Source organism: Vanellus vanellus (genome assembly GCF_965231255.1).
Source record: "Vanellus vanellus genome assembly, chromosome: 1".
NCBI lineage: Eukaryota > Metazoa > Chordata > Aves > Charadriiformes > Charadriidae > Vanellus > Vanellus vanellus.
In genome coordinates this window covers 222212346-222236992 of record NC_138905.1, presented here as the reverse complement: position 1 = coordinate 222236992, position 24647 = coordinate 222212346, and the positions used below count along the sequence as shown (strand labels likewise).

General features: G+C 49.0%; 2 protein-coding genes across 3 annotated transcripts in view; both read left to right on the top strand.

Annotated features, from left to right (window-relative positions):
• The window catches only part of NUP98 (nucleoporin 98 and 96 precursor), a 41048-nt gene extending 20953 nt beyond the window's left edge, over positions 1-20095 (top strand). For both annotated transcript variants that reach the window (XM_082479015.1, XM_082479016.1), the window contains exons 16-33: positions 2-306; positions 1449-1562; positions 2303-2441; positions 2736-2913; positions 3251-3415; positions 7510-7686; positions 8437-8590; positions 9897-10317; positions 11143-11372; positions 11700-11969; positions 12580-12737; positions 12964-13107; positions 14641-14783; positions 15381-15602; positions 16549-16790; positions 17312-17466; positions 17929-18040; positions 18548-20095. In XM_082479015.1, the coding sequence (XP_082335141.1) occupies positions 2-306; positions 1449-1562; positions 2303-2441; positions 2736-2913; positions 3251-3415; positions 7510-7686; positions 8437-8590; positions 9897-10317; positions 11143-11372; positions 11700-11969; positions 12580-12737; positions 12964-13107; positions 14641-14783; positions 15381-15602; positions 16549-16790; positions 17312-17466; positions 17929-18040; positions 18548-18765 (3547 nt within the window). In that variant the 3' untranslated portion in view covers positions 18766-20095. The remainder of the gene's footprint in view (position 1; positions 307-1448; positions 1563-2302; positions 2442-2735; positions 2914-3250; positions 3416-7509; positions 7687-8436; positions 8591-9896; positions 10318-11142; positions 11373-11699; positions 11970-12579; positions 12738-12963; positions 13108-14640; positions 14784-15380; positions 15603-16548; positions 16791-17311; positions 17467-17928; positions 18041-18547) is intronic.
• Positions 20096-22027: 1932 nt separating this feature from the next.
• On the top strand, positions 22028-24647 carry CHRNA10 (cholinergic receptor nicotinic alpha 10 subunit; the record flags this gene model as incomplete). The annotated part of the gene is made up of 5 exons (XM_082480326.1): positions 22028-22088; positions 22397-22542; positions 22958-23112; positions 23499-24031; positions 24163-24647. 5 exons carry the CDS (start codon positions 22028-22030, stop codon positions 24645-24647), a joined length of 1380 nt encoding a protein of 459 aa, XP_082336452.1.

The window sequence follows — 24647 nt, the reverse complement described above, 5'->3', positions numbered from 1 at the left end:
GGTTCTTCTTGTCAGTACCTCCCGATGAAAACCACAGACAAGATGGTGAGCGAGAGGAGGAGGATGATCAACATGAAGTGACGAAGTTTTACACTAACCCAATTGCCAAGCCCATCCCACAGACACCAGAGAATGCTGTGCACAAACACCAGAACAGCGTGGACGATACCATTGTGGCTCTGAATATGCGGGTGGCCTTGCGAAATGGTCTGGAAGGCAGCAGTGAGGATGCCTCGTTTCATGATGATTCCCTTCAGGATGAGCGCGAAGAGGAGTCTGAAACTGTGCATCATCTGCATCCTGCAGGTTAGACTGTGTGTGGGCAGTAGATGTGTAGTTCCTCCATGCATGCTGCATTGACGTTCTTTTGCTGGTTTAGTCCTTCAACTTTTTCTCTTTTCTTTTCCCTCTTTTTTTCAGAATACAAATCTTGCATTTCAGTCTCTTATCTAATGCAGATTTTTTTTCTACTGAATCAATGAGCAATTAAATTTCATCACCCACTTTTATAGCAGACTGAGGTAGTGAGATGTGTGAGAGGGAAGAGTACCCAATCCGTAACTGTTTGCAGTAGTAGTCAGAGTTGATTATCATTCAGAAGCAAGATCCTAGAGATAGAACTCTAATGCTCGGTAGTTACCAACATGCAAACTGCATTGTAGGGTTTGCTGGGGAAGGAATGGACCTTAGAACATGGTTGTATCTCTATAGACCCATCGTGCGTCTGTTTTCAGTACTGTCAATTCTGGTCTCAGGGTTTAGTAAAATGGAAAAATATAGAGAAGTATGAAAATACTATGAGAGGTCGTGAGTACCTTTCCCTTAACTAAGACTTTGTAGCTGGTGAAGAGGTAGGGGCATGTGTTAGGGTGCTTTTTTTGAGCTCATGAGTGATCTGGAGAAGGTGAAGAGGAAAAGATCCTTTCGGGTAATATGTACCATGAAATGAAACTAGCAGGTGACGTGTTCAAAAGAAATGTCTTTAGAAGCCCCAATGGCACGAAGTCGTAGATACAAAAAGCTTTTGTGGATTTTAAAGATTAGACAGATTAATAGATGAAAGAGCATTGGAGACTGTTGAATGTACAAGGTGCTGCATCTTGGTCAGCAGGTGCCCAAGCCCTCAGATTATTAAAGCTGGGAGAGTGTTTGTCACATGTTGCTGTATGTGTTTGCATTTTCCCTTTTACCTACACATCTGCTGCTGATCCCTGATGATGACAGGTTGGTAGGCTGGAAGAACCTGGCGTAGCAATTGTCTTATATTTGCTGTGAAGGCTGCAGAAATCAGGCGTTTTGATTTCTCTGTTTGCTTTCGTTGCACTGATTCTCAGTTCGTTTGGGACCTTCAGTTGTCCAGGCTTGCAAACGAAATTGAATGAAACTCTTGAAATGTGAAAGTGGGGAACTTGCTGTCAGCACAGATCTCAATGGTGTTTCTGTTGTAGGAATTGTTCTGACGAGAGCTGGCTATTACACCATCCCGTCCATGGAGGAGCTAGCTAGATTTACCAATGACAGAAATGAATGTATTGTGACAGACTTCACCATAGGCCGCAAAGGTAAGCACCGACAGCTTTTCTAGTTGCTTGAAGTTGAAGCAGTCACTTTAAACTATGGAACCTGATTCTGAGTTCCATGCCCTCAGGATGATTGCAGACGGTTCCCCTGCATTGTGAGCAACTCGTGTCAAAGGCTTGTGGTCTTTCACGTTTTTAGCACTAACAATCTGTGTTGTGGGATGACCTGAGAAGGTTGAATACGAAAAGAACAAAAGCGCCTGTAGCTTTTAAGACACTTGCTATCCTTAAACATAAAGATTTTAAAATCCAAACATGCTGGAGCATCAATGCAAACCCGATCATCGTTGTTTCTGTCTTAGTTGCTGCCTACACTGGAGGTGGCTGAGCTCTAGTGAAGAGCCTTCAGCCCAAACTGTATTCTTTACTGCTTTTATTTGGAAAAAAAGTAATCATATGGTGTATGCTATTTTCAAAACACTTTTTCTAAATGTGCTGTAAAGCTGAGGGTACACTTAGTGTTTGTGATGGCAATACAAATAGCCAAGTGACAACAAAGAGCTTTAACAAAAAGCTTTCTGTGCAAAAGGATCAGTTATCAACTTTTTTATAACACATCTTCAGTATTTTCACACTGGGAAGGAGTTGTCACTTGTATGTTGTTCTGGAGACGTGACAAAGGTGGGTGGTAAGGTGGGGAACGGAGGAGTAGAGCAGGAACGTAGGTTCTCTGGCATGAGATTTTTCATGGACAAATTGGTATGTTTGGCTTTGTTTTTCAGGTTATGGATCAATATACTTTGAAGGAGAAGTAAATTTAACTAACTTAAATCTGGATGACATTGTACATATCCGTAGAAAAGAAGTTATTGTTTACCCTGACGATGAAAGAAAACCACCTATTGGTGAAGGTTTAAATAGGTAAGTTTTAAATATGTACTGTGTGGGGACAGTGGCTTGTAAGGACGTTTTTTATAATGCTGACAATCTACTGTGTTTGCAGGCAGCTACCAAGAAATCTAAATCTGAGGGGTGCATTTAGGTTGTGGCAGTGTACAGTTACCAGACACTTGCATGTTTCTGAGCCAGAAATTGGGTTTGAAAGCTGGCTTGAGCCCACGTGTTCTGTTCTCGGCCCCTATATGCGTACCTTGATAGCTTTGCCTCAAAACCTTGTCGTCTCTCACTACAGATGCTTTTGTCTGTCTTTAACAGACGCGCTGAAGTTACTTTAGATGGAGTCTGGCCTACAGATAAAACATCTCGCTGCCTGATAAAAAGTCCTGAACGACTGGCAGAGATGAATTACGAAGGTAGGCTGGAGGCTGTGTCTCGGAAGCAGGGCGCTCGATTCAAGGAATACCGCCCGGAGACTGGATCTTGGGTGTTCAAGGTAATGTTTTTGTTCTCATTGCTAAGTGACTTACAAGAATATCAGAAGTAATCTGAAGTTACAATACTTGGAGAACTTAGTAAAACTTTGCTAAACTTCTATAAACTGTCTCAAGTCCTTCAGCTGTAGTGCAAAATGTCCTCACCAAACTGATCGAGACTTTTTTGGCCAGCCAAAGACCTGCAAACAGCAGGTTCTTGGTCTGGGCAAAAGCTGGATTTGTTGAGGTGTCACAACTGCTGTGTAAGGTGGACAGTTGTGCCACCTCGTTGGTCAGAAATAGGTGCCTAAACTCTCGCTTCCAAGGTATGATGTATTTGCCCTTCTTGTTACACAGGTGGCACACTTTTCCAAGTATGGCTTGCAAGATTCAGATGAGGAAGAGGAAGAGCATCCTGCAAAAGTGGACACAAAGAAGTTAAAAACTACACCTGTGCCACCCCCAGGGCATCTGCCGCCCCAGCAAATGACCCTAAACGGCAAGCCAACACCTCCGTCTCAGGTAGAAGGAGGACAGTGACTAAAAGGGAATTCATAAAATGAAATTTGAAGAATAGCTGGTGCCTAGGGAGGGGTTGTTGGAGTAATCAGTAGCCTGGAAACTGAAGAGCAAAACCTTATGCAAACTCGCACAAACTCAGTAGCTCTTCTGAACTCTTGATGAGTGTTTGCATGTTCTTTTTCGTTAAGATACTTGCCATTTCATAATGGGAGATGGGAAGGCTTTAAACCCTCGTTTCTTGTTTAAATTCTGGGCTAGATTGAGTTTGGCATATTTGCACCACTTATGGAAGAAAACTTGTTTTTGTGAATATGGAGTATACGCTATATAATTATAATGCCTTGTGCTGCCTGCCTTGAGAATGATATTGTGCATTAATTTGATTTTACCATCATTTAGTATGCAAGATTGTATGCTTTATATTTTAAGAATGTGCTCTATTTTTATTAAAAATTACTTTTTTAAGGCTGGTTATATGCTGGATTTTTAAATGTATTTGGGTTGGATGTGACTGCTTCTAAAGCTTTGTAAAACATCCTTAGTGGTCTGCCTCTGTCCAACACAGGGAGGGTAGCACTTTATCCAAGGTCTAATGTTAAAAAATCTTTTTATGTAGTTTTAAAGGTTAGTCTGATTGCAACTGATACACTTGCATTTTCCAAATGTAATTAAGGATGGATATTGTCAAGCTAAATTAAGAGCTGCTTCGCTGTGAGTGAAAAACAGCCTATTTGGCAGGCATCCCGCCAGTGGTGGGTAGAATATACTCTTTATGCCAGGTGTTAACGGTAAATGTTTGTGAACTACCTGCACTTTTTGAAGTAAGTTGTCATAAAACAGAAAGCAAGTGCAGAGCAGATCTCTTTCTCCAAAACTGGGCTCACAATTGCCTCTCGATTGTGAAAGTAAGCCTTCAGCAGTTGGGGTGTGCAGGCCGGCTGAGCAGAGGGTGTGTAGGAGCTGGATAGGACTTGCCGAGAGGTTTTTGTTGCTGCGTGTAAGCGGGCTCTCTGCTTTACCCTTCGGTAATCTGTGACTGCAGGGAACGGCCATCTCTGAGCTTGCAGCTCGCTGAGGCAGGGATCATGTGCCACGGGGCAGCTTGGCATGAGCCCAGTGCTTGTGGTGTGTCATCTCATGGGGAAGCAGAGGAGGACAGTTTTATTTCTGCAACTCTCAACTCAAAGCATGAAAAACAGCTTAAGAGACAGTACTCTCAAATAGGTTGAATGCTTCTTTCTTTTGTTGTTTTGGGGGTTGGTTTTTGGCGTGTTGTTTGTTTTTTTTGTTGTTGTTGTTTGTTTTTTGTTGTGTTTTTTGTTTTTTTGTTTTTTTTCACGAGGTCTAGTCCTTTCGAAACCAGGAGACTTTCCAGCAGCATTTCTCTTCATTGGCCAATGGCTTTGGGTAACTTGGAGCCCTTCTGGACAAGGGCCTGTTCGTTGTCTCAGGAGATATGACACTTATCATTCCTTAGGCAAAAGAACGATTCCATTGCTTTTGTTGTAGGAAAACATTAAATCAACTGGGAATTGCTTTTAATATTACATAGTGGTCTAGCTAGAATCTGTAGAAACACCTGAGCCATTCCAGCTCTGCTGCTTTAGGTCTCTGTGTGGGTTAGAGGAGCCCAGAACGAAAGGTCTGGTGGCAGCAGTTCACCTAAACACCTTTCCGTACAGCCAGCGCTGGTGTGTTTCGGGATCCCAGTGCAGGAGACCTGATTGCCATACAAACAGAAAGCCAGGCACAGCACAGTCTGCTCTTTGAGTGCTACTGTAGTGACAAACGAGGTGAGCTGCCACCTCTTCTGTGGGTTCTGGCTTGGGAGAATCCCAAAGTAGTGTACAGCTGCTGCTTTATCACTCCTCCTGCCTCACCGGCTAATTAACGCCTGCTAGTTCATCCTGCTCTCACAAAGTGCATTCCTTAAGTAGTTGCATTTTATTTGAGATGAAGACATGGCTGTCTAACAGACTGGCCTGCCTCTACCACCTTTCAGTTGTCCTTCTTGCTTCTCGTTCAGATTAATGGGGACCAGAGCTAATGTTTTAAGCAGTCAAAAATATTAGGAATGCGTGCGATTTATTCAGGCCTGCCTTATAGATTCAAATGTATTTAGTAAAAACTTGTCTGGGTTAATTAACCTCTGACTTGCATACCATTAACTAAGGTTTTCATTTCTGAAAATAGGAAAAAACATTCAGCTTCGTTTCCTAAACATCTGAGAAACTCATAGTGTGGCTCAAAAACTTGCCAAACTTTGGGTGTGTAAAGCATGTGAAAATAATATTCTTTGGTCTGTAGGAAGCATTTAGGATCCAAATTTGTGGGTTTTATCTTCCTTTACTAACTTGAATATTAATGAATTTATTAATGTTTCAAGGTCCACAGGAAATAGTTACACCAGGGACCTGGCTGCATTAAAGCGCAATGAAGGGAGTAGTGAAACTTTTGTTTGTAACCATATTTTGACTTGTAAATCTGTTCCGCATACTGTAGGCACACCCAGATACTGACAGCTAAGGCTCTTTCCATGTCTGCCACTAAGTTCTATCTTTACAGACCCCTCGTCTAATTTTATCTGCCTCATCTGATAACCTTCATCGCATTTCTTGGCTGATTCTAATGAGCTAAGAAGCAGACATTTGAATATGCTCTTAAATTCCTTAGCATGATTTCCAGTGCGCTGTCTGCCACGGTTTCCTTGCTTATATATATGCATTGCTCCAGAGCAGTGCTTCGGCAGTCTGCGCGTTGTTGCTTCTGGAAACCAAGTAAGCTGTACGCATGAATCTCACAGGACACGCACGTCTAGGCAACAGGAGTGGTTAGACTGGAGCAAAACCAGTGCGCTGCAGCCCAGGTTTGGGGTTAGAGCCCATCAAGAACCACCTGAAGGCCATTCAGCTGAGGTGGCACAGGCTAATTATTCCTGGGCCAGGGGCTTTTTTCGGGTTGGCCTCTTAGCTGCTCAAGATGAGCAGCGAGCGGCATTCTCCAGGGGGTTTGTCCTGTGTGGTAGCAGAGCTGACAAAGAGTGGAATGGCATGCAGCATTGTCAGGCTCTGTGCCTTGGTGCCGGCATGGGGTCTCGCTGCTGTCTCGGCAGGCTGGGCAGAACTAGAGGCCGTGGCAGTAGTCAGAGTTAATTTCTGATGCCTGCTCGTTGTTTGCACTGGATGAAGGTTTTCTGGCCCTGCCTGGAGTGTGAGTCCAGGTTGTCTACAGGTGTGTAGAGGTGACCTCAGGCTCATTACAAAGTTGATGCCATGTGATTGCCTTCAGAAAAATCATAAAACTAATTTTTCTTCCTGCCTTGAACTAGCAGTAGAGATGAGAAATTTAGCTGCAGATTGGGAGAGAACTACTGTATTTAACTTTGTAACTGCTAATGTGCTAGCAGTAAGAGTATTGTGGGAAACCCACACAACTTTCCGATCCGAAGATTGTACATGTGTGTGCACACACACTCTGTGACCCGGCCTTACGCCATCTTGAAGGAGCTCGTGTCCACTTAAAACTTCTTTTAAGTTCTTTGTGGAACATAAACTCAATTTAATTTGTGCTACATCACAGCTGGAGAACAAAGCAGGTATTACAGTGACTCACCTGCTCATCAGCCAGCAAAGGTACCACACATTAATGCTGGAGGATCACTACTTTTGAACTGGTTACTCGGTCATCTAAAATGTCTCAGGCTGAACTTAGGCACAGGAAACTTCTTCTTGTGTGTGATATCCTTTTGAGGGAGAAGGGGAGGAAGGCAGGATGCACCAAACTCTCTTCTTTTTTGTTGGCCACATGAAAAATGGGAAGCTGAAGAATAGTTTCTTAAACTGAATGGCAGAACTTCAGGAGGACATCACTAAACCGTGACTTCTCCTTCACTTTAACTTGCACTGGTGTGTTACAACTCTGAAGAAAACAGGAGTAGGTTACTTGTGTTCATCTCTAAACTTAATGTGGAGTCTTGACACAAGCAAGGGAGTACACCGCTTCAGTTGCAGGTGATTGTTGAAACTATTACGTACTCTTTCTGCAAACCGCTGCAATCTGTTGTTGTCTGACGTGGCCTCTGCATGTGTCCGCAGACCCCAGAAGTGGAGCAGCTGGGCAGGGTTGTGGAACTGGACAGCGATATGGCGGACATCACCCAGGAGCCTCCCCAGGAGTCCATTGGGGAAGATAACATGATAGAAGAGCCAGAGGCAGTGCCTGCTTCCACTCACATTGCATCAACCCTGGGTATTAACCCCCATGTCTTGCAGGTGAGTCTCTTCCAATTTCCCCTCTCTGAAAGAGAGGACTCAGTAATATCTCTCGCTAACTTCTCAGTTTGCTTTCCCAAGTATTTATATACCAAATTTGTGATAAACTATACATCACACCTGTAGTGTGATGAAAACTTACATGTTAGACTTCTATGTTTCTGTGGTAAATGTGAAAAGCTTAATACAGAAATGAAAATAATCTCAAGGCTAGAATTCAGATTTCCAAATTCTGAAGTGTAGGCAATATGATAAGCTAAGCTAACACCTAGCCAGCACTGCCTCGGGGCCAGCCTGTGGAAAACAAGGTAATAGGATAACTGGTCTTGATTTGGGGTCTGGTGTTTTCATTTGTTTGGTGAAAGACTAGTACCTGGAACACTTGTGGGCTTCTACCTGTGTTCCTTTGTAAGAAAATAATAGTGAAATTATTACTTCAGCTGAAAAACAAGTAGATAGAGCTAAGATCTCAGAAAACATGATTATTTCAGGACTTTGCAGCCATCCTAACAAGTACTGCGACACTGGTTTAACTAGTGGTTTGTAGAGGTTTATCATCAACTGACAAGCTTGACTTTAGTTCTCCTGAACCGTGTGCCTTCACTGTTACTTGAAATATTTGTGGCATGAGTGTATTGTCATGTGCAATGTGTAGAAGTTATCTCCGTTGGGAAAGCAGCTGATTAGATCAGCTAGCTGCTGCTGTGAGAGTGATTGCTCATGTGCAGGCTTGACTTACCGCCTTTTTAGATTATGAAAGCTTCCTTGCTTGCTGATGAAGATGACCTAGACTTGATCCTGGATCATTATCCTGAGAAGCAACCTGCAAAAATGGATACTTCACAAGAGATCTGTTCACCGAGGCTCCCTATTTCAAAATCACAAGGACAGAAAAGATACTCAGGTATTGTGAGAAACCACAAATTGTGTGTGGGGAAAAAAAAAAGCTTAATTCTAATATTAACAGGCAAAATCCCGTGGCTGGTTGAACATATGACAGAACAGTTGTGTGTTGTGGTGGGGTTAGCTTTGGCCAGATGCCCACCCAGCCGCGCTCTCACTCCCCCTCCTCAACAAGGACGGATGAAAAAAAGCTGATGGGTTGAGATAAAGAGAGGGTGATTCTCTTGTGACAGTACCTGGTAAGCAGACATGACTTGAGTAAAATTTACTTGTTGTCAGTTAAAATAGGTTTGTGTAGTGAGAGACAAATGGACACAACACTTTAATACCCTGCCCCCTTTTCCCAGGCTTAGCTTCCCTCCTTCATTCCCAACTCCTCTACCTCCTCCCCAGCGGGGCAGTGGGGATGGGGAATGAGGGGTTGTGGCCAGTCCCTCCTTCTCACACTTTTTTCCCCTGCTCCAGTGTGAATCCTCTCCCGCAGGCTGCAGGGGAGAATACCTGCTCCAGTGCTGGAGCACTGCCTCCCCTCCTCCTCTGAGCTTGCTGCTTGCTCTGCTGCTTTCACTTGTTTTTTTTCCCTCCTTCCTGCCTGTGTGGCATTTTCTGCCCTTTCTTAAGATCTCACAGAGGCACCACCAACTTTGCAGATTGGTTCAGAAGTGCCACAAACTCCCTTGATAAGCTCAGCCACGACCTGCGGTGGGTCCGTGGTGGACACCGGTGGGTCCAGCACAGGGCAGCCCCTGGCTGCTTCTCATAGACCACCCCTGTTGCCCCTCTACTACCAAAACCTTGCTGTTTGCACCCAATACATCCACTAACTGGTGATTTCAATAGGAATAATACCTCTGATAGAACCATGAAGTTGCTTCCTGAATTAAATGGGCAGATCTGAGATGTTTCTGCGGGGACAGTTTCAGCCCTGTTCCTGCCGATAGCAATTGGTGTCTGCTTTCTCTGTGAGATGCTTCTGTTCTGATGGTCTAACTATGACAATATCTGTTAAATTAGTGACTTCTTTGGAAACTGCAAATTTTGGGGTGAGACTGCATATGTACTATTCTTGTAATATGTGCTTTATTTTGGATACTGCAAACAGGCGGTGCATGACGCGGTGTGTTCTGCAGTTCTCAGTACTGCAGGTAATCATGCCTGGCTCTGCATTACCATCACAAACCACAAACATGGCAAATGTTTTCACTGACTGCTTAAGTACTGAAATACCTTTAAAACACCAGAAAAGTACTGCCTGAAAAGTGCGTACCCCATTCCCTTCCAATGTTTTTCCTGCTTCTTCCCTCTAGTTGGCGGGCTGCTGCAGTCAAAATTTGCTAACATAATTTTCCAACCACCAAGTGCTGCTCTGCAAGATTCCAAGGGCCCCAGGACTTTGAGCAGTCCCCCATCTGTTGCCCTTTGGTCAGCGACTTCTCCATTAGCGTCTGCGTTCTCTGTACCACCGTCAGTCCCTGAGGTACCAATGAAAACAGTTGGTGTCCGCAGGCAGCAGGGGCTTGTACCACTGGAGAAGTCCATCACCTACAGAAAAGGGAAGCTACTGATGGATATGGCACTCTTCATGGGGCGCTCGTTCCGTGTTGGTTGGGGACCCAACTGGACACTTGTCAATTGTGGAGATCAGTTGAGTGCATCAAGTGAAATAGAAGAGCTTCAGTGTGAGTCTGTGGAATATGGATTCCTGCCAACTCCTGTTGCTCCAAAATCGTGAGTAGTAGTTTCCTTCAGGATGGTTCTGACATAGTCTTTCTTCGTGTTTGAAAGAATCTTGATTGTAGGCTGATACCTTTTTGAAAATCAGCTTAATATTCCTTCTGATATGTGGAAGTGGTGCAAGATCATGTTAGCTGTGGAGATTTCCTTCAGGTTGCTACTTTACAAAAATCTCTATCTCGAAGACCTGGAATGTCGTAGTAAGAATAGTTATTTTTTTAACAAGTAAACAGCACCATCGTGCAGCAAAAGGTTAAAGAAAAAGTGCAAAATTGTTGTCCAGGAAGCTTCTAATCTGCTGTTGATCCTCCCAGAGGATATCTGCACTACCAAAGAAATTTCTTGTTTAGCTTTTGAGTTCAGGTGCCTTTAATTCTGCTTGGATATAAAGCAGTGTACAGACCTTTCCTGGGCTGTGTAACTCCATACCTAAACTTGACTGGAATAGAGCTACATGTTCTACCACTTAAGTCTTCCAAAAAGCTTGTTCAGTTGATGTTCTCCAGCCTGTCTGATTAGCTGGCAGAATGACATGCTCTCAGAAAACGTGCTGGGTTATGACAAGGTGTGCTAGTTGCCTTCTGAGAGCTGGAAGCACCCAGCTCAGTGAGGTTTATTTGCCAGAGTCTAGTTCTGAATCCCAAACTGTAACCAGGTTCTTCATACCTAGCTGTTGACCTTGGATCATACGTCTTACTGTCTTAATGTTAAAATTAGGACAATCTGCACAGTGCAGCTGCTCCGTGATGGGTGCAGTTTGCCTGAATGGAAGACAATTCAGAACTTTGCTACCTCTTTTTATCTTCATTTTTCTTCCAGACTCTCAGAATCCTCTTTCAAGGTTCATGTGGAGAAGCTGAGCTTAGAACAACGGAAGATGGACAGAGACAAACAGCTGTATCTCATCCCTCTGGAGATAAAGTTGAAACACAGCACTGTCCATATGGATGAGCATTGTCCTCTTCTAGCGCCCAACCTTGGAGTTTCTGCTATTCACGACTATGCTGACTGGGTTAGGAAAGCATCTGAGGATCCTGCTGTGACAGAAAGTGAGTATGGAATAATTCTTTTCACAGAGCGGTGATAGAGAATCTGGAAAAATGTCCAGTTCGGATTGATTTTTCAGGTTGCATCCGAGCAGGGAAATGTGAATAAAACAAAAAAAAAAAAAATTTGACTGTACCTCAGTCTTCTTTCTGAAAGCATAAACTTGGTTGATTGCATTTGGGGAGCTAACTGACTTCCTGCATCAACTTGTAACAGCAGGATATCCTTTTAAGATACCCTACAAGGTTATGCTTAATCTCTCTAGAGTCCTCTCTAAATATTCTTCTGTATTTTTTATTCCTTATGACTGAATAACTCTGTCCTGACAGCTGTTGTGCAGCACTGGGGCTTGACGTGGACTTTATGTGAAGCAATTTGGGGGAACTTGAAGGAGTTAGAGGCCAGCTTGGAGGAACCCAGTGAATACATCCTAGCCCTGGAGCGCAGGAAAGCCTTCTCTCGCTGGCTGTCGGAGACTGCTGCAGGACGAATTGAGGAGGAAGTCTCTCTGTCCCGACACGGAAATCATGTAGAGGCTGTGTTCAGCTGCCTTACTGGGAAGAGAATTGGTGAAGCTTGCAGGCTGGCACAGCAGTCAGGTAAGACACTTAAATCTCTCGGCTTTTTGCGGGGAGGAGGAAGGGAGACACATAAGAGAACTATTGACTGGCCTCTCTGAGTACAGAGATTTCCCATGTCAGACAGTTATTAAGGTGGGGGCTGGCTTGTCTGCTTGCTGCTTGAGTACCTGGTTGTATTTATGCTGGCTTACTTGTCAGCTGTCCTGCAGTTAGGAAGTGATGCTGTATTGCACTTGGAACTGTTTGTTTGCAAAGTAGCTCCTTTGGAAGGTTTTTTTAATTACTGTTATTTTTAATTGAGCTTCTGTTAAGCGCTTTACATTTGTTTTAAAAACATTTTCAGAGCCTAATGGCTGGTTTCATCTTGGTCTTTTATATCAGCTCAAAAAAAACTATTCAATTCGTTTGCCTCCCTTTGTGGGGGGGTGTCTGTCTTCCCATTCCTTTGTCTTCTCCCCTGGCCCCTTCTGGTGGGTGTTTATGAAGTGGTTTATTTCGTAAGAAATTGTGCACAAAACCCAGTTGCGCAGCTGTAGGCTGATCAAAGTGCCCCACAACTCGGAAGCAGATCGCTGTGGCCTGCATAGGCGGGAGGATTTGCCTGACGTGCTGTTGGCTCCTGTTCCAGGCGACCACAGGCTTGCTCTGCTCCTCTCCCAGCTGGCCGGCAGCCAGCCCGTTCGGGACCTCCTCACCATGCAGCTGGTGGACTGGCACAGGCTGCAGGCGGACTGCTTCATCCAGGAAGAGAGGTTGCGGATCTTTGCCCTGCTTGCAGGAAAGCCAGTAAGTTGTGTTACTCAGCTGTTTTGTCATTGATTTGACTTCCCCTTCTCAACAGCTGTACGTTTAAGCCATAGCACTCAACCACAGCATGTGGTACATAGCAGGAAAGGAGCACAAGGTGGTGACGTGGTTTTTTTTACTAATGTAACCTCTTACTGTTGCATGCCTGGTATGTACCGACCATTGTGTGATCAGTTTGACTGAATTTAGTAATTTGTTTCTTTAGGTGTGGCAGTTATCAGAGAGAATAAGTATCAATGTGTGCTCACTGCTGGACTGGAAGCGTTGCATGGCTGTCCACCTCTGGTACCTGCTGCCTCCAACAGCTTCAGTGTCCAAGGCACTGGCCATGTATGAGTCAGCGTTTCAGGTAGGTCAGTCATGCCTGGGTAACAGGAGATCTTACCCGGTACCATTGACTGTCTGATGCTGCACTGAGACTTCTGTGAGTGGTCAGGTGTCACTGCGGAGGTGGAGTATGGAATGGCATATGGGTTCGTTATTTCAGTTGTCAGCATCGGATTCCTTCACTAGCTTGAATGATGAGGCTTTGCAGCAGTTCGCTTTGATGGGAATGTTCCTTCCCCCGCTGAAATGGGAATAAAGCACTGGGGTTGAACCTGTTGGTAATTCTAGTCACTCGAGAAGCTTAGGACCTGCTCTGCTCTTTGGGGTGTTCTGATAGTGACTTATTTTAAGCAAAGCTCCCGCTGATTGAGTGTTTCAAGGTGTCTGACAGCTTGACAGAACAAGGAAGGTGGGTAGTGGTCAGCAGCAGGAAGGCCATTTGAGCTAGGTAGCCAGTCGGTTTTCCCAGTGTGATGATTAATACTCAGCTGCCTGACTTCTGAAATAGTTGTTGCCGAACCACACACCCTGTTTGGTCCACTCCCTGTTTCTGCAGCAAACGTGGAAGCTGTCCTACAGGCAGTGCATGGCTGCATGCATTATGCAAAGCCTTGTTTGTGGCTGTAGAACTGTCAGCCTCTGTATACAGAAAGACAAAGGGTTCTGTTCAAAGAAGTGTTTAATCATTTAAGTAAAGATAGTTCAGCCCTTGATCTGTATGCCTAAAGACAGCCCAAGCACAGCATCACGTCTAGGAACTTCTAACTGATGCATGCTTAATGCTGTAGGAATATTTAGTGTTATCTTTGTACAGAGTATGTCAGTATAACACGTTCATCACTTCAAAATGCCAATTTTTAGTTTTATCATGACTTGAACTTAAGATAATGTTACTGGGTTAGAACGTGCGGATGGTCTCACTGCAGCCCACTGATGTGGAGGAAAAGTTGGTATGGCTCGTTGTTTCCAGAACTGCGTGTAAGAGGGCTGATTACTGGAAACCAGCAAGACGTGGAAAGTGCTTCCAAACCCAGATGTAGTGTTCTTACCAGCAGTGGAAATGTCAAGAGGATTTTGGTGACCCAGACTGGTTAGATGGTATGAAAGACAACAGTTGTCCCGCAGCTCAGTGCCCCGTAAAACAGTTCTTGTCGTTTCAGTGCTGCTCATGTAGACTCTGCAGAGGGAGGGAAAGCTTGTAGGGATGCACCGTCCTTCGTTTGATAAATCATACGTGGTTTTTCCAGCTATATAATCATTCAGGAGTACAGGTTGTGTGTATGTGACAGTTGACTGTACCTATACACAGTGGCTTTTAAGAGCTCGGTGCGAGATGAAATGAAGCCTGCCAAAGCCTTCTGGGTTTAGTTTTTTTAGTGTCATGTTAGTATATAGTTGCTGTGTCAGTCCTAACTGCAGGTGCAGTAGGTTGCACGTTCTACCTTGAAGCAGAAAGCGTGCCCGCGAGTCTGCTGAGCTGAGCTGTGTGGAATTTCAGAGTGCAGTTTTGTTCAGAGAACTATCTTGAAACTTACTGTTAAAACTATTTCTTCAGAACACACCAGAGTGTGAAAAATATGCCTGCTGTCCTCTGCCTCCTTACCTAGAAGATTCTGGTTGTGTAATTGAAGACGACGATAATGCAGGAAGACCTCTGAGAGATGTCTGTTTCCATTTGCTAAAGCTCTACAGTGACAGGTAAATGGGTAAATAGTTCAAAACCTGTTTAGAAGAATCTTGATCAGTCAGTGACTTCTTGACTTCCCAAACCAGGAGTGTGAAATCAGCTTCAGTGTTTACAGAACCACTTCAAGTAGTCAAAAACCTGCCTTGTGTGTACCCCCTTACAGAATGCGGTGATGCTGTCACTGCTGGTGGTGGTATAGCTTTGGAGTACCTTTGTGGGGTGTTTTTCTTATGTGTTTTCTGTGTCTGAAGAGTGTAGTCATCTTGCTTTACCACAGCTGCCTTTTCTTAAAGGCTTTGAGAAGTCTGCAGAAGGAGCACATATAGAAGAAAAGGTTGTGGCAGTCTGGGTGCAGACTCAAAAGAGCAAAAGAAATTCAATACTTACTCCTATCTTTAAAAAAAAAAAAACAAAAAAACAAAACCAAACATACCCCCCCAAAAAACCCACAGAAAACAAACCACCAACAAAACCAAAACCCCACACCCACATAAATCACATATGTGGAATAATTGGAGGTGGGTGAAGGGAAGGAGCTCAGTAGCACCAATTTCTGACTTTATGTGGACACAACTAGCTATTTATTTTGCAAATGTTTTTCCCTGCAGGCACTATGATCTTGACCAGCTGCTTGATCCCAGGAGTGTAACATCTGACCCTCTGGACTATCGTCTCAGTTGGCACCTGTGGGAAGTGCTCAGAGCCCTGAACTATACCCATCTGTTCAAGCAGAGTCAAGGAGTGCTGAACGCTAGCTACGCTGCCCAGCTCGAAAGCGAAGGTCTTTGGGAATGGGCTGTTTTTGTACTGCTGCACGAGCCCGATACACAGTGAGTAAAAGACTGACTTTTTTTGGGAGGCCTTGAAAATGCGCTGTCTGTTTTAAAGACCTGCTATGTATACCATAATTATCGTGGCTTCTCTCACATTAAACTGGAACTGCACAGCTGGAGGACTTTGCCACTTGTAAAAACTGCGTGCTGGGATTACAAAGGGGCGTGGATAATTCTGCTTAGTGCAGTGTGGTGTTAGATGTTAAATAGTACTGTGTTGTAATGACCGCAACTCCTGAGCTGTGCTACAGAAGCAGATCTTGCAGTCGTTTTGCTCTCCCAGGGCTGTGTATCTTGTCTGTGGCTCAGCGAGCTTACTGTGTTCAAGACCTTGTCCTGAAAACATCATCAATGCAAAATAGTGTTACTGTTCCCATTGGAGCTGAACAGAAGCAAGTGTGTTTGGAAGGAAAGCTTGGGGATCACCAAAATGCGTGTTTTGCTTCTATCGTGAAATACATACTTAACAAAAAATTGTCTTGAACTTGTAAATAAGACGACATTTCTGGAAAGGTGTCTCTTGCTGTTAGTGTTTACAGCTCCCATTACTACGTTGCAGTAGAATTTTTTTCCAACTGCTGACTTCAAGTAGAGCCTGTGTATTACTTTTAGGGGCCTGGATTATACTTAAGTATTTTGAAGCTTACAATGTTTAAGATGTTACAAAACACTAGCGATGACTTCTTTCTTAGTGGTTAATTTGTACTGAAGGAATTCAACTGATCTTAGAACTTTTCTTAGTACCCTTCAGTAAGACAGCCCGAGGCCTGGCAAGGCTGGCTTTCGCCGTCTGTTATGTCTGTGCCTCTGCCGTTGCCAAAAAGTATAAAGCAGTTCATTGCTGCCTCATTCAGTCCTCACTACTTGTATTGAAGTGTATCTTCTGGTGGCGTGGGATGAAGGACTGCTGGTTGGAATAACGCCTTGTCCTCTCTTCCCCCAGCATACGAGAGAAGGCAGTGCGCGAACTCTTAAATCGGCATTGCGTTCTCTCTGAGACGCCAGAGTCTTGGGCCAAGGAGACTTTTCTGACGCAGAGGCTCTGTGTCCCCCCGGAGTGGATTCATGAAGCAAAGGCAGTTCGAGCAAGGATGGAGGGCGACAAGCATAAAGAAGCCCTCTTCTTGTTCAAGGCTGGGCACTGGAACCAGTGTCACAAGCTGGTTGTCAGGCACTTAGCCTCAGGTGAGTCTGCTCTCCTGATTTTTATTTTTTTTTTCCCTTCTGTCTTTTGAACAGCACACACAAACGATGTAGGAACAGAAGTCATTGGGTGTTCAGTAATGTGAAGGGGTAGGGCTGTGTTTCTAGCAACCGGGTTAGAGAGTGGTTGGCTCTTTCAAAATAGGTCTCACGAAACCTGGTGTGATGATGATTCACTGAAAACACCTCGTGAGGAGGGCAGTGCTTCACCTTCTGCACATCCTCCTTCCTGTGCCAAGAGGTGCCTCAGGGAACAAGGGCAGCGGTAGCGTTCCTGGAGCCCCGATCCTATGGGTGTCTCCACTCTGGGAAGTGGGATCGCCTTAGACTTGCCTTTTGTAGCTCATAAGTCAAGTAAGCGTTTCTGGCCATGGCTGATAGTGTGAAGGAATGGCCAAACTCGCTCAGAGTACAGTCCATTAGTTGCTTTTTCTTTAACAATCAATGTTCCTGACTTGTAAGAAACCTTTTTGTTCTGTCACTAATGTGCGTGTTCTCTTTAGATGCTGTCATTAATGAAAACTACAAGTACCTGAAAGGATTCCTGGAAGATCTTGCCCCTCCAGAGCGCAGTGCGCTCATCCAGGACTGGGAGATGGCGGGGCTGGTCTACCTCGATTACATCCGTGTTATTGAGATGCTCGATAGGATTCAACAGGTAACAGACTAAAAAAATTGTATTTTTTTTTTTCCTGCAGTTTGGAAGCTGATACAGAGTCTTGCTTTTAGAATATCCTTTTACTGTTCAGGGCTAATGTTAGGGTTTCCCTTTGGCAGACACTAGCAAACAGGATATGGTGCGTCTCTGGAAATACAGAGAAATTTGGTAGATACTGTTGAAGATAGATGTGGGCTCTGCCCTGCAAACGCGCTCTAGGGAGCGTGGCAGTGAGACAAGGGAAAGAGGAGCAGAACTAGCAGTTAGGTAGTTAGTGGGGACTCTGCATGTCAGTCCCCTCAAATTCAGTTCCAGACCCACTTCAGGTGTTAATGTCAAACAGGTTTTAGCATAACTGTCTGCTGTTGGGTGGATTTGGCTTTGCGTACACTCGGGCAGTCTGCAAGCGATTCTGTGGAAAGGTGTTGGATGACTCAGAGGCCGACTCTTGTTTGCTTTCAGCTGGATTGTTCCACCTACGAGCTGGAGCGGTTACATACCAAAGTGACGTCGCTGTGCAACAGGATAGAGCAGATCCAGTGCCACAATGCGAAGGACCGCCTGGCTCAGTCAGGTACGGGGACAGCAATGTCTGGCAGCCCACTGGGAAAGGCGGTTTTACAACCTGCCCAGCCAGTACTGTAGAACTGGTGTGGTGCTCCAGCAGTCACTGTCCGTACAGCTGTTGGTCATGGCTTCAGGCAGTTCTTGTTGCCTGGTTGATGTGGCATCCAGTGTCTGGTCTCTTACAATAATCAGTGAAGTGTCTGGTGCCAAATAAAGCATGAGCATACCTACAGAAACCAGTCCAGTTTAAGGAATTGGGATAAATTTTGTTTAGACTCATGGAGGAAGTCTGTATGGAGAGAGGAGATTCCCTGCTGGAGCTGAGGAGAGGGCAGGTCACACGGGGGCATGGTTCCACCAGCCCCGCCAAAAGCCTTTGCTCCAACATTCCCTGTTGAGTCGCTCTTGAAGTTCACCCCTCCACAGGGAGAGCTCCACGGTGCTCATGTGCAAGCTCCCGCTCCAGAGCGTGGTGTGGAGCATGCAGAAACACTCCTCTTCCTGCTCTTTACAGATATGGCCAAGCGCATCGCTAACCTGCTGCGGGTGGTCCTCAGCCTGCAGCACGCCCCAGAGCCTGTCTCCGACTCCACGCCTGACCTGCAGCGTGTCCCTCTTCGCCTGCTCGCTCCCCACATCGGCCGGCTGCCTATGCCGGAGGACTATGCCTTGGAGGAGCTCCGCAGCCTCACCCAGTCTTACCTCCGGGAGCTGACAGTAGTGACTCACTGAGGAAGAATCCCTTCCACCTGTCAGACAGTTTGTTACCAGTTTGTTACCCCTTACCCTTGTTCTGAGGGTGAACAACCTCTCTAGCCATGCAGGTTTCTCCATAGAGGTGTAAAACAGCTTGAGTATGTGGGCTAACGCAGGAGTTGGTGTAACCCGGGGAGGCATTGAGAGTGGTTGGACCCTGCTGGCTGGCACCCTCAACCACACAACATTCTCCTCCAGTCAATAAAGCACCTCTTGCCGAACCTGTCTGCAGGTGAGACTGTGCCTGTTGGCGGGGGTACGGGGGGGCTTCGTCTCCTGGCGCATCCTTCTCACTCCTTTCGTTGCAGAGCAGAGGACAGTGAAACAAGTTCTGGGACAGTTTTCAGTGGGCAGACTCCCGCTTGGGTGAGGTTGCATTCGGTGAACCGATGAACCGTTGGCACCTGAACTGACCGTGGATGAGCTTTAACTGGGGCTTGGTGTTAAAAGTTTGCTCTGGGGGTGGGGTGGGGGGTGGGGAGAAGAAACTTAAGTTCAGAAGTGTCTTTTCCTGCATTCTCTTGCTGATTTGGAGACCTGTGAACATGTTGTTTCTCTCATTTCTCCATCCTCCTTCTCCATCCTCCATCTCCAAAAGCAAAGCAAGCTACTTCCCTGCCTCGGGAGAAGGGGAGGTGACACCTGTGTGGGGCAGCTCTGTGCCCTGAGGACAGACATCTCCTGGGCCCCGCGTGCAGGAAAACCCAGGAGCTTGTCCTAATAGTTGCCGCGTTCCTGGACTCCAGGCTTTGGATGGGTGGGAGCAAATTCTGCGCCCAAAGCCAGCCTGCCAAAAGAGGTCACCTGCCCGAGGAGCGGAGCAGCCTGGCTGCCTCTCGGCCGCTGCGCATGTGGCAGCGAGTGCCGGGGCCACCCCTCTGCCTCTGCGTGCCGCCAGGCACGTGCCCTCCTCGCTGTGTTTGCTGCGTAGCTGGGTTACACTGAGTGGAGCCGCCATCCAGCCTACGAACATCCCGCAAGCGAACCGCTGACCATGTCCATGTGCTCTGGTGTGTGCAGTCTTTACTCTTACTGTGTTTAGAAACCGACTATTTTTTGGAAGAAGGAAAGGAGCCGTCGGGGGGTCTGCTCTGATTTCAGGGTTACCGCGGCAGCGCCTCCTGCCACAGCCAGCCAGGCACCAGTGGCCAATGGCTTCCAGCCTGCCTGGCGCTGCTCTGCGTTGGCTCACTGAAGGTCTTTATGCATGAGGATTATACAAAGGTTTTTATTAAAAAAAAAAAAAATATAATGAAATGATCTAGATTATTTTCCTGTCTTTTTGAAAACAATAAATAAAATGTTTATAGTATTCCCACGGTTTCCTTTGCTTTTTAAGTAAGATTTCAGTTTCATAGGCCCGTGTCCCTTGGCTTGTCCCAGGTGGTGGCACCGGAGCAGTGTGGGGAAGCTGAGCTGTCCCCGGAGCTGGGTCTGTTGAGGGAGGTGAGGAGAACAGGAAAGGTGTTTACAGGTACATCAGCAGTGATGTATGAGGTAAAAAGTGGCTCAGTGTGGAATGGGAATCGGGACCTGGTCACAAAGGACATGGAAAAGGTACTGGGTGTGGTCTTAATCTTGATCTTTACTGGTAGGACTGGCTTTCAGTAGCATCGAGTCCCCGAGAGCAATGGAGAAGGTCAGGGCAAGGAAGACTTGCCCTGGTGGAGAGGGGTGAGGGAGCACTTGGATGGGGCATCCCAGGTCTGTGGGACTTGGCAGGGTGTGCCCCGCTGCGCAGAGGGAGCTGCAAGGCTGCTCTGGTACCTTTGAGAGGTCGTAGGGATCAGGGGGAGGTTCCTTCAGAAGACAGACCCCTGTCTTGAGGAGGATGGGGGGAGCTGGGGGCTGGTGGGGCACGTCCTCCTGGGACCTGGGAGGAGGCTGTGCAGCCAGCGATAGCGCTGAGGGGGAAAAAGGGAGAAAAATGTCCTTTCTTGGAAGGGCTATTTTGGGAAAGAGCTGAGGGATGGGCCAGGTTACTGCTTCACACCAAACGGTGGGAAGAGCTTTTCCACTCAATACAGGACAGGCTTGTTCGAGGCTGAAATGTGAGTGAGAGAGAGTGTGTGTGTGTGTTGGAAAAGGGGCTAATGAAAGCAGAGGTGCATGTCCTCAGCTGGGTGCAAATCCAGACCCAGGGTGGGGCCATGCCCCGTGGCTGGTGCTCTCTTCTGGAAGCTCTTGCCCACGAAACACCATAAAAGCAGCAGCAATTTGTGTCTCCTCACCCGTGTGGGGCAGCTGTCCTGCCACGCTGGCATTGCTACGTGTTAAACGTGACACCATCTCCACCGCGCAGGGAGCCAGGGTGCTCCGGCTTCGCCTCCTTCCATTATCGTAATTGCCTCTCTGCAAGCCCAGCTGCTGCCCCGGGCGGAGGAGCAAGCGTGGCCGGGATGTCAGGCTGGGGATGAATAATTCACTGCCTGGAAACAAAACCTCTGGCCTTAAAACCGATCGGCGCGCTGCTTCGCATCTGCCGCCAGGCACCGGCGTGGGAAGGGCGCCAGGGAGGTGCGGGGGGAGCGGGAGTTGGGGACCTCCCGCAGGGCTGGAGCCGGGGAGATGCTCTGCCACTTGCTGCTTTGTCTCCTGGGTCATATCCCTTAACCTCCTGGGGTTTTGCTCTCGCCAAATGGGAATAGTATTCCTCTTACTTTTCTTTGCTCTTTTACCGGTACCGCAGAACAGGATGTCCCTCACTGTGCACAGCGGTCCACAGCATCTGCCCTTGGCTCTTCCCGCTGTCTTGGTGGGCTTCAGTGCCCTAATGTCTCCCTTTCAGCCCTGAGGTTTCCTTTTCCAGCTTGCTCTGGGCCAGGATTGTGGTGAGCGACCCCCCCTCCCCGCAGCCCCCCAGGGCCAGAGGCACCTCCAGACGGTGCTTTCCGGTGCATGAAGCTGCTGGTTGGGCACGAAGCTGCCGGCAGAAGCTCCAGACAACGCGGTGAGCAGTGACCTTGTCTCTGCCTGCTCCAGCCCACCGCGCGGTCCTTGTCACCACGGTCCTGGACCCCAAACTGCCTCCCACCCCCCTGCCAGCTCCCAGCCGGGGCTCCTTGGGCGTCGCTTTCCGTTACTCCCCGCCACAGGGCTCACCGCGCTGAGACTGTCAGTCCCTGGGGGGGCCGTGCCCCCCCGCCCTGTCCCAGCCCTGACGTCACCCTGGTGCTTGCAGGTGGCACGGTCCACCCCCATCCCCTGTCCCCCAGGACCTGCCCGGGACCGTGGCGGGATGGAGCGCGGAGCTCGCCCACTGCTCGCCATCTGCCTGGCCGGCTGCCTGCTGGCCCCGGGTAAGCGGCCGAGGGGGCGGCGAGGGGCGCTGACCCCCACCCAACCCCGGAACAGGGAGAGGGTCCCACAGGCCCTGTGAGCAGCAGCGTCCCTGCACATCGGGCATCCCGGGGTGGGGGACGGGGTCAGCGGGATGGGGGGCTCGAGCTGGTGGTGGGGAGGGATGGGAGTCGCAGCGTGGTCCCCCACCACGCTCAGCTGCCGGTGGGTCCCCGTGGCCGGGTCCTGGGGCTCCCTTGGGAGGGCTATGGCTGCACCCCCAGTGCTCGTGGCCGCAGCCCCCCAGCCCCGCTCTGGATCCCCGCAGGCTGCCGGGGGGCACAGGGCAGGTTCGCCTACAAGCTGCTCCACGACCTCTTCGCCAACTACTCCAGCGCCCTGCGCCCCGTGGAAGACACGGACCGGGCGCTCAACGTCACCCTCCAGGTCACCCTCTCCCAGATCATCGACATGGTGAGTGGCCGGGCACGGCACTGGCATCCCAGCCCAAACGGGACCTTCCCCGTCGCACTCCTGGCCACCTCTCAGACGGGCTCTGCTCTCCCCCACACGGGTCCTGCTCCACCCACAGCTGAGGCTCATCCCTCAAAACCAGCCCAGACCCCTCAAAACCAGCCCAGCTGCCCCCAAGTCAGCTCACACCACTTGAAGACAGCTCAGACCCCCCCCCAAATCAGCACAGCCCTCCCCAAAATGAGCTCAGACCACTGGAAACCAGCTCAGCCCTCCCCAGCCCCCCAAACCAGCACAGTGCCCCAAAGGCAGCCCAGCATCTCTGGACCCTCGCAGAGGCCACTGGGCTGGGACCCGGGGGGGTGGTGAGCAGCACCAGGGTCCACCCCCTGTGCTCACCCTCTGCCCTCGGCAGGATGAGAGGAACCAGGTCCTCACCTCCTACCTGTGGGTCCGCCAGGCCTGGCTGGACGCCCACCTCACCTGGGACAAGGACGCCTACGACGGCATCGACAGCATCCGCATCCCCAGCAGCTACGTCTGGCGGCCGGACATCATCCTCTACAACAAGTGGGTTGTGCTCAGCCACCCCCCACCTCCCCGGCTGCTCCCAGGGCTGGGGGGGCTCAGCCTGGGGCTCAGGGGCTGCAGGGGGTATTGCCAACAGGAGAGCAAGGGGGTTGTGGTGTGGGTGATGTGGGGAGACGGTCACCCCAACTGGGTGACAAGGTGACTGCAGGGGGGGGTGGCACCAGCCCGGCATGCCTGACACCGAGCTGCCAGCTGGGACGTGTCGTCGCGGGGGCAGCGACGGGCACTGAGCTCCCTCTTCCTGGGACAGGGAGACGTGGGGAGGGGGCACAGTGCTGGGGGCAAGCGCTCGGCCCCAGCCCTGCAGACCCATGCCCCACATGTGGCTTGGGGCCATCCCGGCCCCACGGCCATCTCTCCCCCAGCGCTGATGACCGCTTTGGCGGCTCGATGGAGACCAATGTGGTGCTGCGCTCCGATGGGCACATCATGTGGGACTCGCCCGCCATCACCAAGAGCTCCTGCAAGGTGGATGTCTCCTACTTCCCCTTCGACGGGCAGCGCTGCCGCCTCACCTTTGGCTCCTGGACCTACAACGGGAACCAGATCGACCTCCGCAACCAGCTGGAAACTGGGGACCTGACGGACTTTGTGGAGAATGTGGAATGGGAGGTGCTGGGCATGCCAGCCACGAGGAATGTGATCACCTATGGCTGCTGCTCTGAGCCCTACCCTGACGTCACCTACACCCTGCTCCTCCGCCGCCGCGCCTCCTTCTACATCTTCAACCTGCTCCTGCCCTGCATCATGGTCTCCTTCCTGGCACCCCTCGGCTTCTACCTGCCGGCCGACTCAGGGGAGAAGGTCTCACTGGGGGTGACGGTGCTGCTGGCACTCACTGTCTTCCAGCTGCTGGTGGCAGAGAGCATGCCACCCTCGGAGAGCGTCCCGCTCATCGGTGAGCCTCGATGGCACCCATGACCCTCCCATGGAACCAGGGCATGCGCACCGGGTGGCTGCTGTGCGGGGAGGGAGGGTGCAGGTGTCTCCCCCCTTCCGCTGTGGTGTCACCGCCTGTTACCCACACAGGGAAGTACTACATCGCCACCATGACCATGATCACAGCCTCCACCGCGCTGACCATCTTCATCATGAACGTCCACCACTGTGGCCCGGGGGCCCGACCCGTGCCCCCCTGGGCCAGGCGGCTCATCCTCCACCACATGGCCCGGCTCTGCTGCGTCTATGAGGTGGGCGAGAGCTGCAAGACCCCCCGGCGGGCACAGGGCGGGTGGGCGGGCAGTGGGGAGGCTGGGGGATCAGGGGAGAGCCCCGGGGAGGGGGCGGTGGGTGCCGAGGCAGGGGGCTGCCCCCGAGATCGCTGCCTGTGCCACCACGACGGCCTGCTGAGGAATGTCGACTACATCGCCAGTTGCTTCCGGCGCCACCGAGCCAACCAGCGCCGGACTGGCGAGTGGAAGAAGGTGGCCAAGGTGATGGACCGCTTCTTCATGTGGGTCTTCTTCTTCATGGTCTTCCTCATGAGTGTGCTGGTCCTGGGCAAAGCTGCCTGA